Raw genomic sequence first — 14,697 nt, 5'->3', positions numbered from 1 at the left:
GTGTGTTGATAGTTGCTAATGTCTGTTTTTGTGGGGGACAATCTAGAGTCTGGGTTCTCTGATTCTTCCATCTTCTTGATATCACTACTCATATAATCTCTTTATGTCTTTCTCTCTTTCCTTCTGGGATTTTCATAATGCATGTGGTCTTCTTGAAGGTATTCTATTGGTTCCTGAGCAACATTTCACTTTTTTTTTTAAATTTCTTTCTCTTTCTGTTCTTTGGATTGTATACAGGTTTCTCCTGCTTTCTGAAACTTTGTGTTATACTGCTTTGCTTTGATGAAGACCTATGTTAGTACAGTAATGGCTCTTTTCATAAAAGTGAAAATCCTTTTGGATTTCTTTGAATTAGCAAAAATAGGTACTAACTAATAGAGGTCTTTCATAAAAGTAAGGTGGTGTAATGCAGACTTTTGGAAAACAGAGAATACTCTTTGCTTTATACCATTTTGGCTTTTTTTTTTTTTTTTTAATTATGTTATGTTAGTCACCATACTATACATCATTAGTTTTTGATGTGATCCACGATCCATTGTTTTCGTATAACACCCAGTGCTCCATGCAGTATGTGCCCTCCTTAATACCCATCACTTGGGCTAACCCATCCCTCCACCCACCTCCCCTCTAAAACCCTGTTTGTTTCTCAGAGTCTCTCATGGTTCTCTCCCTCCAATTCCCGCCTTCATTTTTCCCTTCCTTCTCCTAATGTCCTCCATGCTATTCCTGTGTTCCACAAATAAGTAAAACCATATGATAATTGACTTTCTCTGCTTGACTTATTTCACTTAGCATAATCTCCTCCAGTCCCATCCATGTTGATGTAAAAGTTGGGTATTCATCCTTTCTGATGGCTGAGTAATATTCCATTGTATATATGGACCACATCTTCTTTATCCATTTGTCTGTTGAAGGGCATCTCAGCTCTTTCCACAATTTAGCTATTGTGGACATTGCTGCTGTGAACATTGGGGTGCATATGGCCCTTCTTTTCACGACATCTGTGTCTTTGGGGTAAATACCCAGGAGTGCAATTGCTGGGTCATAGGGTAGCTCTATTTTTAATTTTCTGAGGCACCTCCACACTGTTTTCCAAAGTGGCTGTACCAACTTGCATTCCCACCAACAGTGTAAGAGGGTCCCCTTTCTCCACAACCTCCCCAATGTTTGTTTCTCTCCCTGTCCATTTTTGCCATTCTAACTGGTGTAAGGTGGTATCTCAGTGTGGTTTGGATTTGAATTTCCCTGATGGCTAATGATGATGAACATTTTTTCATGTGTCTGTTACCATTTTTATGTCTTCTTCAGAGAAGTATTTGTTCATATCTTCTGCCCATTTTTTGACTTGATTATTTGTTTTTTGGGTGTTGAGTTTGAGAAGTTCTTTATAGATCTTGGATACCAGCCCTTTATCTGTAGTGTCATTTGCAAATATCTTCTCCCATTCTGTGGGTTGCCTCTTTGTTTTGTTGACTGTTTTCCTTTGCTGTGCGGAAGTTTTTTATCTTGATGAAGTCCCAAAAGTTCATTTTTGCTTTTGTTTCACTAGCTTTTGGAGGTGTATCTTGAAAGAAGTTGCTGTGGCCGATGTCAAAGAGGTTACTGCCTATGTTCTCCTCTAGGATTTTGATGGACTTCTGTGTCACACTGAGGTCTTTCATCCATTGGCTTTTAAAAGGTTTCAAAGAAAAGCTCTGCTTTTGGATAGTGGGGGAAACTTGTATTTTGACTTATCCTATCTTTAAGTAAGCTGATTCTTCTTCTTGCCCAAATCTGCTGTTGATCCCTTTAGTGAATTTTTAGGTTTAGTTAGTATTTCTTAGATCCCTTTAGTTAGAATTGTTAGTCATTCTCCAAATTTATTTTTTGGTCCCTTTTTTACTTTATCTTCATTGATATTTTCATTTATTTATACATTGTTTTTCAGGTTTCCTTTGGCTTTCTTTGAGCTCTTTGAGTGTGTTTTATATAGTATATTTAAGATCTGTTAGGTCCTATATCTGGACTTCTCAGGGATCACTTTTTTTTGGTTTATTATTTTTTCTTGTGAATGACCCATGTGTTCCTGTTTTATTTGTATATTTTGTGAGTTTTGTTGTTGCATACTGGACATTTGGATATTATAATGTGATAACCATGGAAATCAGATTCTATCCCTTACCACAGGTTTGCTGTTTTTGATCCTAAAGGCTGCAGTCTGTGTTTTTAGTGGCTTTTCCAGACTGTTTTTGAAAAGATTGTGTTCCATGTCCTATGTGCTCACTGACATCTCTTCTTTTACTTGTGTTCAGATAGTGTTTTGTTAGGGAATTCCTTGAATGCCAAGAACTAAAAATTAAAAATAAAGAAAATAAATAATAAGCCAGTCTTTGCACATTTCCTTTGTGTTGAGAGACTAATTCATCAGTTACCCAAGCTCTTTACAGCTAGCTCTGTCTTAGCCTGGAGAGTAGAGGTGAAAGCATGGAAATCCTTATGTCTTTTGTGCATGTGTCCTACCCTGAACATATTCATGGCTTTCTATATGTCCCAGCATACACAGACACTTTTGAATGCTCTCATTTCCCAAGGAACCTCTCTCCTCAGCTCTTTCTCCTGGGCATTAAGCTGTCTATATTATGTCTTAGCTATATCTTTTGCTTCAAGTAAGTGAAGACTTTTAGTTCACTTTACAGTATTTTAGCAATGCTGTTTTTTTAAAATCCCCGGATGAAAAAAAGACATGTACCTTGTGTCAACCCTTCATGTAACTGCCAGACAGACAGATCGGGACAGATACCTTAGTTTGTTAATGATGTCTCTGCTCCTTCCAGACGGAAGGAGGAGGGTCCTACAAGAGTGCTGCTGAGACGGGGAGGGGTGGAGCAAGGTTGGGTAAAAATACCACAAAGGTTTCCTGCAAGTTACAAGTTGGCTTTTTTCTTGATTCATTGTTCTCATGGTGATTGTAAACCTTCTACTGTATTCTAGACTACTGAGAAAGTTGGTTGTGAGTTTTTGCTTGTTTTTTTTTTCGCGTTTCTGTGAAGGGAATGGAGTTTGGAGTTGCCTACCCTGCCATTTTATTGACACCATTTGACCATCCTTTTCTGTTAAGTCCTCCCCGCCTATCTTTTTGCCTTTTTGGGAAGTTTCTTCTCCTCTTCCTCACTCTCCCCTCTGCCTTAGTTCTTTTTAGGAAGGTTGATTTTATTACTAGTCTTTATGTCTTTTGTAGTTATGGCCATTTTAAAATTCTGTACTCTTCCTTGTGGTTTGGATGTTCAGGAGTTTTTCCCCCCCATTGAGGGGAATTGAAAATTGGTGAGATATCTAAAGATCTCTTTGTGCTTTACTGCTGAGCCACCAGTTTTCTGAACTGAGGGAGAGCATGTGTTCTTTCTCTGTCTCTTCTTTGCTGCCTGGTTGCTAGTTCTCTTTGTTCTCCAATCCTTTCCGCAATCTCCTCTGCCAATGGAGAGCTCTCTTCTGTCTACCCTACTGTGAACCTTGGTGTAGAGCTGCTTCTTACTCTCTGAAGCCCTGGGTTGCCTCCAGGGGTTTCTCCTGGCTTTTCTGTGCTACCTCCAGCGTTCAGTTGTTGAATATCTTGAATCCCTCAGAAGGAGCTCTCTGAGCTTTCTTGCCCTGCTCCCCATCTGCAGTGGTTAGCGGCAGTGTGCTCGGGGAGATGCTGCACAACTCACAGGTTCATCTCTCTCCATGCTCCTGCTCTTCCCCCAGCCTTTGGTGCACTGACTCTATAACCTGGGATCAGGTGGGCGTTGTCTCTTTGCTACAGGTTTCCCTTGGAATTTTCTTTCATTACTCCAGTCCACATTCAGTCTTCATGGTTTGGCTGGTTTCTCCTTACCCTGTCTAGTGCAGGTTCTTTATCCTTCTGCATCTTCACCAGGTTTCTGAGCATGTCATTGAGTCTCTTCTGTCTCATGAATGTCTTGTCACTTTCCCTTTTTAGTTCATTTAGGTTTTTTCTTACCCCTAATTCTTTTTTTAAAAGTATGATTTTGTAGTTAATCTGGCTTATTTTGGCTGGTGTGAGAATGATCATTATCTTATGAACTTCTACTTAATATCAGAATGTTTTTAAAAATACTTCAGTGATACTGCTCTCAAAAATAGAGAATATGTGTTTATCTTTTTTTTTTGTATAATAGTAACTATAATGATGGTAAACATTAAGTACTTATGAGTAGTAGTAGGCATCTTGGTGAACACTTTAAATGCATTATCTCATTTGATACTCACAAACTTGAGAATAGGTATTGTTAATCATTTGCATTTTACTCATGAGAGATTAAGTAGGTAGGTCATTACACAGCTAGTTAGTGGTAGTTTTGAACTCAGGGCTGTCTGTCTCTAGGGCAGAGTTTGCAAATTCACATCCCTAAGTGGGGCAGATATGTAATATAAATGCAAGAAGAAAGTAGTGCATGAAAAAATAACAAAGCAAGCAGCACGATGAATGACAGTTACCATTCAGCTTAGATACTGGTGGCAAAGTCTTTTGGAAAATACATGCCTCATTTAAAGGGTTTGGTCACTTTTCAGTTCCAGCCAGTTGTTGCTTTGTGAGAATATGGATCTAATATTTCAGATTTTCTGACTTTTCAGTAGAAGCCAGAAATCTGTATTTTTTATCTGAAACAACTCAGTTTCTAAATTGTTGCTGCTGGTTCAGGTAAAAATAAAATCTGATGTGGAGATACACATGATAAGTCTGAAGTGACACATGTCTGCAGGCCCAGTCTGTTCTCTGGGAAGCCAGTTTCCAATCTCTGGAATAGAGCCTGAGCTTTCTTTCAGCCACTTGCTCCTGCTGTCTCCCAGTGCCCACCTTACTGCCTTCCTTTCACATATGTGCTAAATAAATTAAGGAAGTGAGGACCTGCTCTTGAATGAATGTATTTTACTTACTATTGTTATGCAACTGTGCTACTTTAGATTGAAACTATGAAGACAGTACTTAGAAACATATTTTTAAAAACATCCTGAATTCTGTTTTATCTTCATAAGCAATAGAGTTCCATTGAAAGGCGTATCTTAGAGTGAGTTGATGTGAGGGTCTTAAGTTTACTGAATGCCTAGTTTATTCTTACTCATTACTCATGACTTTCCCTCTCTTCTGCCCCCCCTTTTTTTGACATAGCTTTCACTTTCAGAAGAACAGAATGAAATAACGAAAAATGGCTGTGAATCTAAAGAGCTGGTCTACCTCGTGCACATTGCTTGTCAGGTAATTTTGTGGATGTGTAGATTCCTTTTAATGCATTTTTTACAGCATCTAATAGAATTCACAGAAGGATACTTGTATGATATCGAAATGAAATTGGACTATGTATGACCGTTGTTTGGTATCCTTTAAAAAAGAGATAAATGTGTTCATACAAAATTACATGGAATGCACAATTTAGTATTGTAACTTGCATATCTTCTGTCTGCATTTTAAGAAAGCTTTTAAGGCTTCAGACATTTGTGGACGAATAACAGTGACTATGGTAACACAGATGTTTTGTGTTATTCTTTCTCCCAGTCATATTGGTGATTCTGCATGTACTCAGAATCGAAACAATGAATAAAATCAGTCCTACAGATATTTAATTTACAAACTTAAATGAAAACTCTTCTTGTAAGAGTAAAGGAAATCATCTTTTATTGATGATAAGATTAAATGAATCAACTACTTGTCACCTATTACAGTAAAAGAGCAAACAAAGTTTCAGTTGTCTCTGCCTGAGATGCTCACTTTTCTGCCAGGCAGTAAGTTTCACTGTAGTGGATGTAGTGTGTGTATGTGTTTTAGAAGGGGACTGTTTCTTGACTCTTAGTGTTAGAACTTTTGTGAGGATAATTACTGTGACTTCTCTCAATGAGATTTGAAGTAGGTCATTTGTAGCATTGATTATTTCCTCCACCAAGAAGTAGTTTAGTTCCTTTGCTTACTTTACTTTCATTAAGCCTTATGCCTAGTTTTGAATTAGTGATTGTGAAGTGACTGTTTTTGAGAAAAGCTTTTTTTTGTGCAAAGTTTTTAGTTTTCTTTGGGAAAGACTAAGATAGGGGCATTTATGGGTTTTTTCCCCCCAAAAATGTATTATTCTTGTACCTGAAGTTAAAAATCACATAATCTTGTAATGCTTATCTCATGTGGGAAATACCTGAGTTCTTAGTGTTGGTGATTTTAAAGAAAACCTTTCAGAATTAAGTGCTTTTATTTATTGGTGTCAGAATATGAGATTGGAAATTGAATTTAGCTTCTATATAAATAAGATGGCCAAAGTTTCATATTGTTAATATATGTTTTATTGTGTATCATCTCGGTTCCTTTGAGGAAGTAGGCAGCTCTGAATCACTAAGTTTCGTGTCATGTTTCATAAAATGCTTCTTTTTCATGACTTTTTTTCCCCCCAAGATTTTATTTGTTTATTTGACAGACAGAGAGAGGGAGAGAGAGAGAGAGAGAGCGCATAAGCAGGGGGAGTGGCAGACAGAGGGAGAAGGAGAAGCAGGCTTCCCACTGAGCAGGGAGCCCAATGCGGGACTCAATCCCAGGACCCTGGGATCATGACCTGAGCCGAACGCAGATGCTTAACCGACTGAGCCACCCAGGCGCCCCATCATGACTTAATTTTTAAGTGAAAATAACACGTGTTTTGGTGAACCATTACTCATACATAAATATAAATCATATCTTCTTTATCTAGAGCACATGATTGGTATGTCAGTAATGAATTCAGTAATCCCTCTATAACCTAACATCTTTTAGCATCTTTCCTTCTCACCATTAACTACCATATGATCTGACAAAGCAAATAGTTTTATTCTCATGAATGAAACGTAGTGTCACAAGCACTTGTGTTTATTTTTTTTAAGTGACCTTCAAAAGGTAAGCATGGTATTTTGGAACCATATGTCAGAATGTATAATCATCACTTAATTATGCTTGCATGAATTAGTGACCTAGCTAGTTAGGCTATTTCCTGGTTGCAAGTATCTTGTCAATCTGCTTAAAAAATTTCAGACTACTCAGTGTACTATTCGTTACACCAAAGTAGTAATTTACCGCAATGTAATAATGCCACTGCACTTCTCTGCAGTTCTGTAAGTGATCATTGAGGCACCCCCATGTCTTACTTTCTGTATTCTTGCCAAATGTGTCAGCCATAAATCATTAAATTGGAATCCTATATTTTTTTATAACTAATATTATATAGACTCATAATCAAGCCCTCTCATTTTGCCAATGAGGAAATTGAGACCCAAATTACTGATGTGGCCTTCCTAAGTTATATGAAATCTTAGCAGGAACTGCTAAGAACGTCAGTTTCCTGATTGCCAGTTTTTCCTGCATTGCACTGGAATTCACAATCTAGAACAGATTTAAGAGATTGCTTCGTCTTCAGATAAGATATGGTCACCATTACATGTTGATATGTTTTCATATATTGCATATTTTTGCTAATTTCTAATTTTTAAAGTACACTCGAAATTCTTTTTATTTAACCCACTCTTCTCTTGTTCTTTAATCTTAGAAAATGACCGATTCAACAACTGTGATTTTTTTTTTTCACCTCTCTGGAGGTTCAGTAATACTGTTTCTTTTAGGTCTTATCTTTGAAACTTTTAATTGTGCTCTTGTCTCCGCCCTTCAAGTTTTTGTTTCTTGTTAAATTGTGAATTTAGAAATGTAAACCATGTCTTTCATGCTGAAATGATCCAATTCAGTAGGCATTTTGATTATCTGTGTGTCTAGTATACAGGTGTGACATGCAGTACAACATTTCATTCTTTCAACAACTGTGTGAGGTAAATAGTCTGTTTTTCATTTTACAGCTGATGAGTCTAAGACTCAAGAATGTTAATAACTTCCCCAAGGTCATAAAATTAAAGAGAAAGACCAGGATTTGAACCTCAGTCTAGTGGATTTTTTTCCCCTGTTCTTCTGTCATTTTCTAATATGATTTATAGTTGATTAGCTACTCTGAAATCTGCAAGCATATCCTAAATGTTAATAAAGAATTACAGAAATGTACTGAGAATGCAGTCAAGTTTCTTTGCATGACTTAAGTGGAGAGAGTCTAGACACCATTCATATGTACATATTTGAAGACAGATATATGTATCTTTTTTTTCTGATTTAAAAGTATGGGTTTGTAGGTTTTTAGGATAAAAATATGTTTAGAAATTTTGGAAAATATGGGAAATGGAGAAAAAAGAAGAAAATTACCATAATACTACTACCCTGAGATTGCTTGTTTACATTTTTGCTGATTTTTGCTTTGTTTTACATAGTTGTATTTTATAATTGAATTCAGGGATATATATATGTAATTTTACATAATTTTTATTTATAAAGCATTCCTCCATGTTATTATAATCTCTCTGTAAACATTAGTTAATTAATTTACTATAGTTGACATACAGTATCATATTTAGTTGTAGGTATACCAACAGTGATTTGACATTTATGTACAAAGTGATCACCATGATAAATAAAGTTACCATCTGTCACTGTACATAGTTATTACAATATTATTGACCATATTCTTTATGTTGTACTTAATATCCCTGTGACTTACTTATTTTATAACTGGATGTTTGTACCTCTTAATCCCCTTCATTTATTTCTTGCATCCACCATATGTCTCCCCTCTGGCAACCACCAGTTTGTTCTTTGTATTTATGAGTCTGCTTCTCTTTTGTTGTTTGTTTGTTTTGCTTTTTGGAGTCCACATAAAAATGAAATGTTAAGGTGTTTGTCTTTCTATGTCTGACTTATTTCACTTAGCATAACACCCTCTAGGTCCATCTGTGTTGTCATAAATGGCAAGATTCCATTCTTTTTTAATGGCTGAGTAATATTCCATGTACCTATATTTCATAACTTCTTTTTATTCACTTATCTGTCAATGGATACATAGGTTGCTTCCATATCACATTTATTGTAAATGATGGTGCAGTGAACATAGTGGTGCATACAATATCTTTTTAAATTAGTGTTTTGTTTTATTTGGGTAAATAGCCAGATGAGGAATTGCTGCATCATATGGTATTTCTGTTTTTAAATTTTTGAGGAATTCCCATACTATTTTTTATAGTGTTTCCACCGATTTACATGCCCACCAACAGTACATGAGGGATTCCTTTTTCTATATGTTTGGCAAAAATCGTTATTTCTTGTCTTTTTGATACTATCCATTCTGATAGGTGGGAGTAACATCTCAATGTGGTTTTGATTTGCATTTCCCTCTGATCAGCAGTGTTGAACATTTTTTCATGTGTCTCATGGCCATCTCTATGTCTTCTTTGGAAAAATGTTTATTCAGTTCCTGTGCCCATGCCCATTTTTTAAATGAGATTTTTTTTCTGTCTTGAATTGTTTGAATTCTTTATATATTTTAGATATTAACCCCTTGTCTGATAGATCACTTAAAAGTACCTTTTCCCTTTTAGGAGTTGCCTTTTCATTTGGTTGATGGTTTCATTCTCTGGGCAAAAGCTTTTTAGTGTGCTGTAGTCTCAATTTTTTATATTTGTTTTTGTTGCCCTTGTCTGAGGAGACAGAGCCAAAAAAAATACTGCTAAGACTGATGTCAAAGAGTTTATTGCCTGTGTTTGCTTTTGGAAGTTTTATGGTTTCAGGTCTTACATTTGGGTTTTGAATCCATTTTGAGTTTATTTTTGTATATGGTATAAGGAAGTGGTCCAGTTTCATTCTTTTGCCTGTAGCTGTCCAGTTTTCCAAACACCATTTATGGAAGCAACTGTCTTTCCCCATTGTATATTTTTAGCTCCTTTGTCATTGATTAATTGACCATATAAGCATGGGTTTATTGCTGGGCTTTCTACTCTGTTCTGTTGACATATATGTCTCTTTTTGTGTCAATGCTATACTATTTTGATTATCATAGCTTCAAAGTGTAGTTTGAAATCTAGGAGCATGATACCTCCAGCTTTGTTTTTCCTCAAGGTTATTTTGGCTGGGTCTTTTGTGGTTGCATACAAATTTTAGAATTTTTTGTTCTAGTTCTGTGAAAAACACTATTGGTATTTTGATAGCGATTGCATTGAATCCATAGATTGCTTTGGGTAGTATGGACATTTAAACAATATTAAATCTTCCAATCATGAGCATGGTGTATCTTTACATTTATTTATGTCATCTTTACTTTCTTTCATTGATATCTTATAGTTTTCAGAGTATAGGTATTTCACCTCCTTGGTTAAATTTATATCTAGGTATTTTATTATTTTTGATGCAATTGTAAATGGGATTTTTTTCTTAATTTCTCTTTCTGCTAGCTTGTTATTAGTATATAGAAATGAAACAGATTTCTTTATATTAATGTATCTGAAACTTTATTGAATTCATTCATTATTTCTAATAGTTTTATCAGTGGAGTCTTTAGGGTTGTCTATGTATATAGTATCATGTTATCTTCAAATAGTGACAGTTTGACTTCTTCCTTACCAAATAACATTCTTTTTATTTCTTTTTCTTGTCTGATTGCTGTGGCAAGGGCTTCCAGTACTTTGTTGAATAAAAGTGGTGAGACTGCATTCTTGATATATTCCTGATCTTAAAGGAACAGACTTCAGCTTTTTACCATTGAGTATGATGTTATCTGTAGGAGTGTTGTATATGACCTTTATTATATTGAGGTATGCTCCCTCTATTCCCACTTTATTGAGAGTTTTTTATCATGAATGGATGTTAAATTTTATCAAATGCATTTTTTTGCATCTGTTGAAATGATCATATGATTTTTTATTCATTTTATTAATGTGATGTATCATACTGATTGATTTGTGGCTATTGAACCATCTTTGCATCCCTGTCAAATCCCTCTTGATTGTGGTGTATGATCCTTATAATGTACTGTTGAATTTGGTTGTGTAATATTTTGTTGAGGAATTTTGCATTTACATTCATCAGAGATATTGTTCTGTAATTTTCTTTCTTCGTAGTGTCTTTGTCTGGTTTTGGTATCGCAGTAATGCTAGCTTCATAGAATGAATTTGGAAGCATTCCTTCCTCTTCCATTTTTTGAAACATGTTGAGAAGGCTAGGTATTCCGTCTTCTTTACATTATTTTTTCAAATTAATCCATGAAGCCATCTGGCCCTGGACTTTTGTTTGTTGGGTTTTTTCATTACTGATTGAATTTCATTACTAGTAATTGGTCTGTTCAGATATTGTTTCTTCTTGCTTAAGTGTTAGAATAATTTATGTTTCTAGGAATTTATCCATTTTTTGTAGTTTGTCTAATTTGTTGATGTGTAATTGTAGTAGTCTAATAATATTTTGTATTTCTGGGGTAAGTTGTAACTTCTCTTCTTTCATTTATGATTTTATTTACTTGACTCCTCTTTTTTTCTTGATTAGTCTGCTTAAAGTTTTGTTTTGTTTTGTTTTTGTTTTTGTTTTATTTTTTAAGTAATTTCTATACCCAGTGTGGAGCTCAAACTTACAACCCCGAGATCAAGAGTTATAGGCTCCACCAACTGAGCTAGCCAGTCATCTCTGGCTAAAAGTTTATGAATTTTGTTTATCTTTTCAAGGAACCAATTCCTAGTTTCACTGATCTTTTCTAATGTTTTTAGTTTTATTTCATTTATCTGCTCTGATGTTTATTATTTTCTTTCTTCTAACTTTGATTTTGTTTTATTTTTCTTTTTCCAATTTCTATAGGAGTAAGTGTGAATTGTTTTGAGATTTTTCTTGTTTCTATAAAGATTTTATTTATTTATTTGAGAGAGGGAGACAGAGATAGCCATAAAGATAGCAAGGAAGAGCACAAGTGGGGAGGAGAGGGAGAAGCAGGCTCCCTGCTGGGCAGGGAGCCCAACTTGGGGCTTGATCATGACCTGAATCAAAGGCAGACACTTAATCGACTGAGCCAACCAGGGTCCCTGAGATTTTTCTTGTTTCTTGAGGTAGGCCTGTAGTGTTCTAAACTTCCCTCTTAGAACTGCTTTTGCTATTCCCTTAAGATTTTGAACAGTTGTGTTTCCATTTTCATTTTTCTCCAGGTATTTTTTTCACTTCTTCTTTGATTTCTTCATTGATCAGGTAGTTGTTTAGCCTCCATATGATTGTGTTTTTTCTAATTTTTGCCCTGGAATTGATTTCTAGTTCCATACCATTGTGATGGAAAAAGGTTCTTGATATGATTTCAGTCTTTCAACATTTATTTTAGACTTGTTTTATGGCCTAACATGTGATATGTTCTGGAAATGTTCCATGTGCACTTGAAAAGAATGTGTATTGTGCTGTTTTGGTAATGTTCTGTCTATATGTATGTCAAGTCCATCTGGTCTGATGTGTTGTTTAAGGTCACTGATTCCTTATTGATTTTCTGTCTAGACACCACATGCATTGATGTAAATGGGGTGTTAATGTTCCCTACTGTTACTGTCAGTTTCTTGCTTTCTGTCTGCTATTTACAGTTGTTACATTATCTTGTTGGATTGATCTCAATCATTGTATAATATTAGCCTCTCTTTGTCTCTTGTTATAGTCTTTGTTTTAAAGTATTTTGTCTGATACAAGTATTGCTATGCCAGCTTTCTTTTTGTTACATTTGCGTGAAGTATTATTTTTCATCTTTTCATTTTCAGTCTGTATGTGTCTTCATGCCTGAAATGAATCTCTTGTAGGCAGTATATAGATGGGTCTTACATTTTTATCCATTTAGTTAGCTATTGTCTTTTAACTGGAGCATTTAGTCCATTTACATTTAAAGCAGTCGTGGATGGTTTTGTACTCATTGCCATTTTGTTAATTGTTTTCTAATTGTTTTGTATTTCTTCTCTTATTCTCTTACCTTTTAACTTGACTTCTTATTGTTATGTTTGGATTCCTTTCTATTATTTTTAATGTATCTATTATAGATTTTTGTTTTGTCATCAACCTGAAGTTCATATGTAACACTCTTTGTACATAGCAATCTGTTTTAACTTGATGGTCCCTTAGGTTGAAACACATTCTAAAAGTCTTACATTTTTACTCCCCACCCCCTTATTTTATGTATTTGACTTCATATTTTATACCTTTTTATTTAGTGTATTCCTTTACTAATTATTGTAGATACTGTTCATTTTACTACATTTATTTTTTAACCTTCATACCAGCTTTATAAGTGATCGATCCACCATCTTTTTATATGTTAGCTTTCACTGGTGAAATTTTTTCTTTCATAATTTTCTTACTTTTAGTTATGGCCCTTTCCTTTATGCTTAAAGAAATCCTTTCAACATTTCTTATAATGCCAGTTTAGTGGTGAACTTTTTAAAATTTTGCTTGTGTGGGAAACTCCTTATATCTCCTTCAGTTCTGAATGAAAACTTTGCTGGTGTAGACTGTTTTTGGTTGTAGGTTTTTTCCTTTCAGCAGTTTGAATATATCATGCCACTTCCTTCTGGCCTGAAAACTTGCTGCTGAAAAATCAGCTGATAGTCTTATGGGTGGTCTCTATACTTACTACTGGCTATTCTCTTGTTGCTTTTAAGATTCTCTCTTTATCTTTAATTTTTGACATTTAAATTCTTAATATGTCTTGGTATGGTTCTCTTTGTGTTTGTCTTGTTTGGGGCTTCCATTACTTCCTGGACTTTGATGTCTGTTTCCTTTCTCAGGTTGGGGAAGTCTTCAGAGGCTTCTTAAGTGGAAACTTCAAATCAGGAGCCTCTGTGGGAGATAGTCCAGGCCAACTGGTTACAATCCCAGGTCATTATATAGTCTGAGTGATAGTTAGAATATTAAAAGCTGGTATAGCATGGGCCCAAAGCAAGTGGAACAGATACCTATCATACAGATCTCATTTAGCAACATTGCTGTGTCTCAGGTGAATATTAACCATTTTTAAAGTGACTCAGAGGGGCGCCTGAGTGGCTCACTTGGTTAAGCATCTGCCTTTGGCTCAGGTCATGATCTCGGAGTCCTGGGATCGAGCCTCACATTGGGCTCCCTGCTCAGTGGGGAGTCTGCTTCTCCCTCTGCCTGTCCCCCCTGCTTGTGCTCTCTCTCTCTCTCAAATAAATAAAATATTTTTTAAAAAGTGACTCAGATGCCTTGGAAAATAGATCCTTAATGCCTTGCCCAAGCCCCCAATGCCATTCCTTTCATACTAATCATGATTTAGAATAAGTTGTCCTAACCAAATAGGCGTATTATTTTTCAAATGTTCCTTCCATTATTTCTCATTCTGTTCTTTAAGTACACAAACTGAAAAAAAGTATTATGTAGAACAAACAGATTGGCTAGTGTGGATGCAAAAACACTTGTGTCATGATATTGATCTGAATGGTAATATATTTTTTCTGAAAATCATACTAATTTTTCCTCTGCCTATTCCTTACTTTTCAGAAAATGTAATATGTTTAATTTGAATTTAATGAATATTAATAATAATTCTTGGAAATCTGGTCACATGTCAAAGAAGATACTAGAAAAACTTTTACTGTCTCAAGTGTTGAACATTCAGTAATTTTAAAAAGTCCAAAAAGAGATAAACTCTCATACTAATTGAGCCCCGTTACTTAGAGTAAATCATTTATAAGTATAATGTCACTGGTAATGAGTCTACATGCCACTCAGTGGTCTATTGTTTTATTCTTTAGCAAGTAAGCAAACATCAGGTTTTAAGTGTTGATTTTTTAAAATGGCAAATTTAAACCTAGCTGTTACAAGAATTT

The 14,697-nt window shown here is 35.2% G+C and overlaps 1 protein-coding gene across 5 annotated transcripts in view; it reads left to right on the top strand.

Annotated features, from left to right (window-relative positions):
• The window catches only part of ARHGAP32 (Rho GTPase activating protein 32), a 322,139-nt gene that overhangs the window by 194,102 nt on the left and 113,340 nt on the right, over nucleotides 1-14,697 (top strand). For all 5 annotated transcript variants that reach the window (XM_027578842.2, XM_027578845.2, XM_027578844.2 and 2 more), the window contains one exon: nucleotides 5,150-5,236. In XM_027578842.2, the coding sequence (XP_027434643.1) occupies nucleotides 5,150-5,236 (87 nt within the window). The remainder of the gene's footprint in view (nucleotides 1-5,149; nucleotides 5,237-14,697) is intronic.

Source organism: Zalophus californianus, chromosome 11, assembly GCF_009762305.2.
Source record: "Zalophus californianus isolate mZalCal1 chromosome 11, mZalCal1.pri.v2, whole genome shotgun sequence".
Taxonomy (NCBI): domain Eukaryota; kingdom Metazoa; phylum Chordata; class Mammalia; order Carnivora; family Otariidae; genus Zalophus; species Zalophus californianus.
This window is presented reverse-complemented; position numbering and strand designations above follow the sequence as displayed.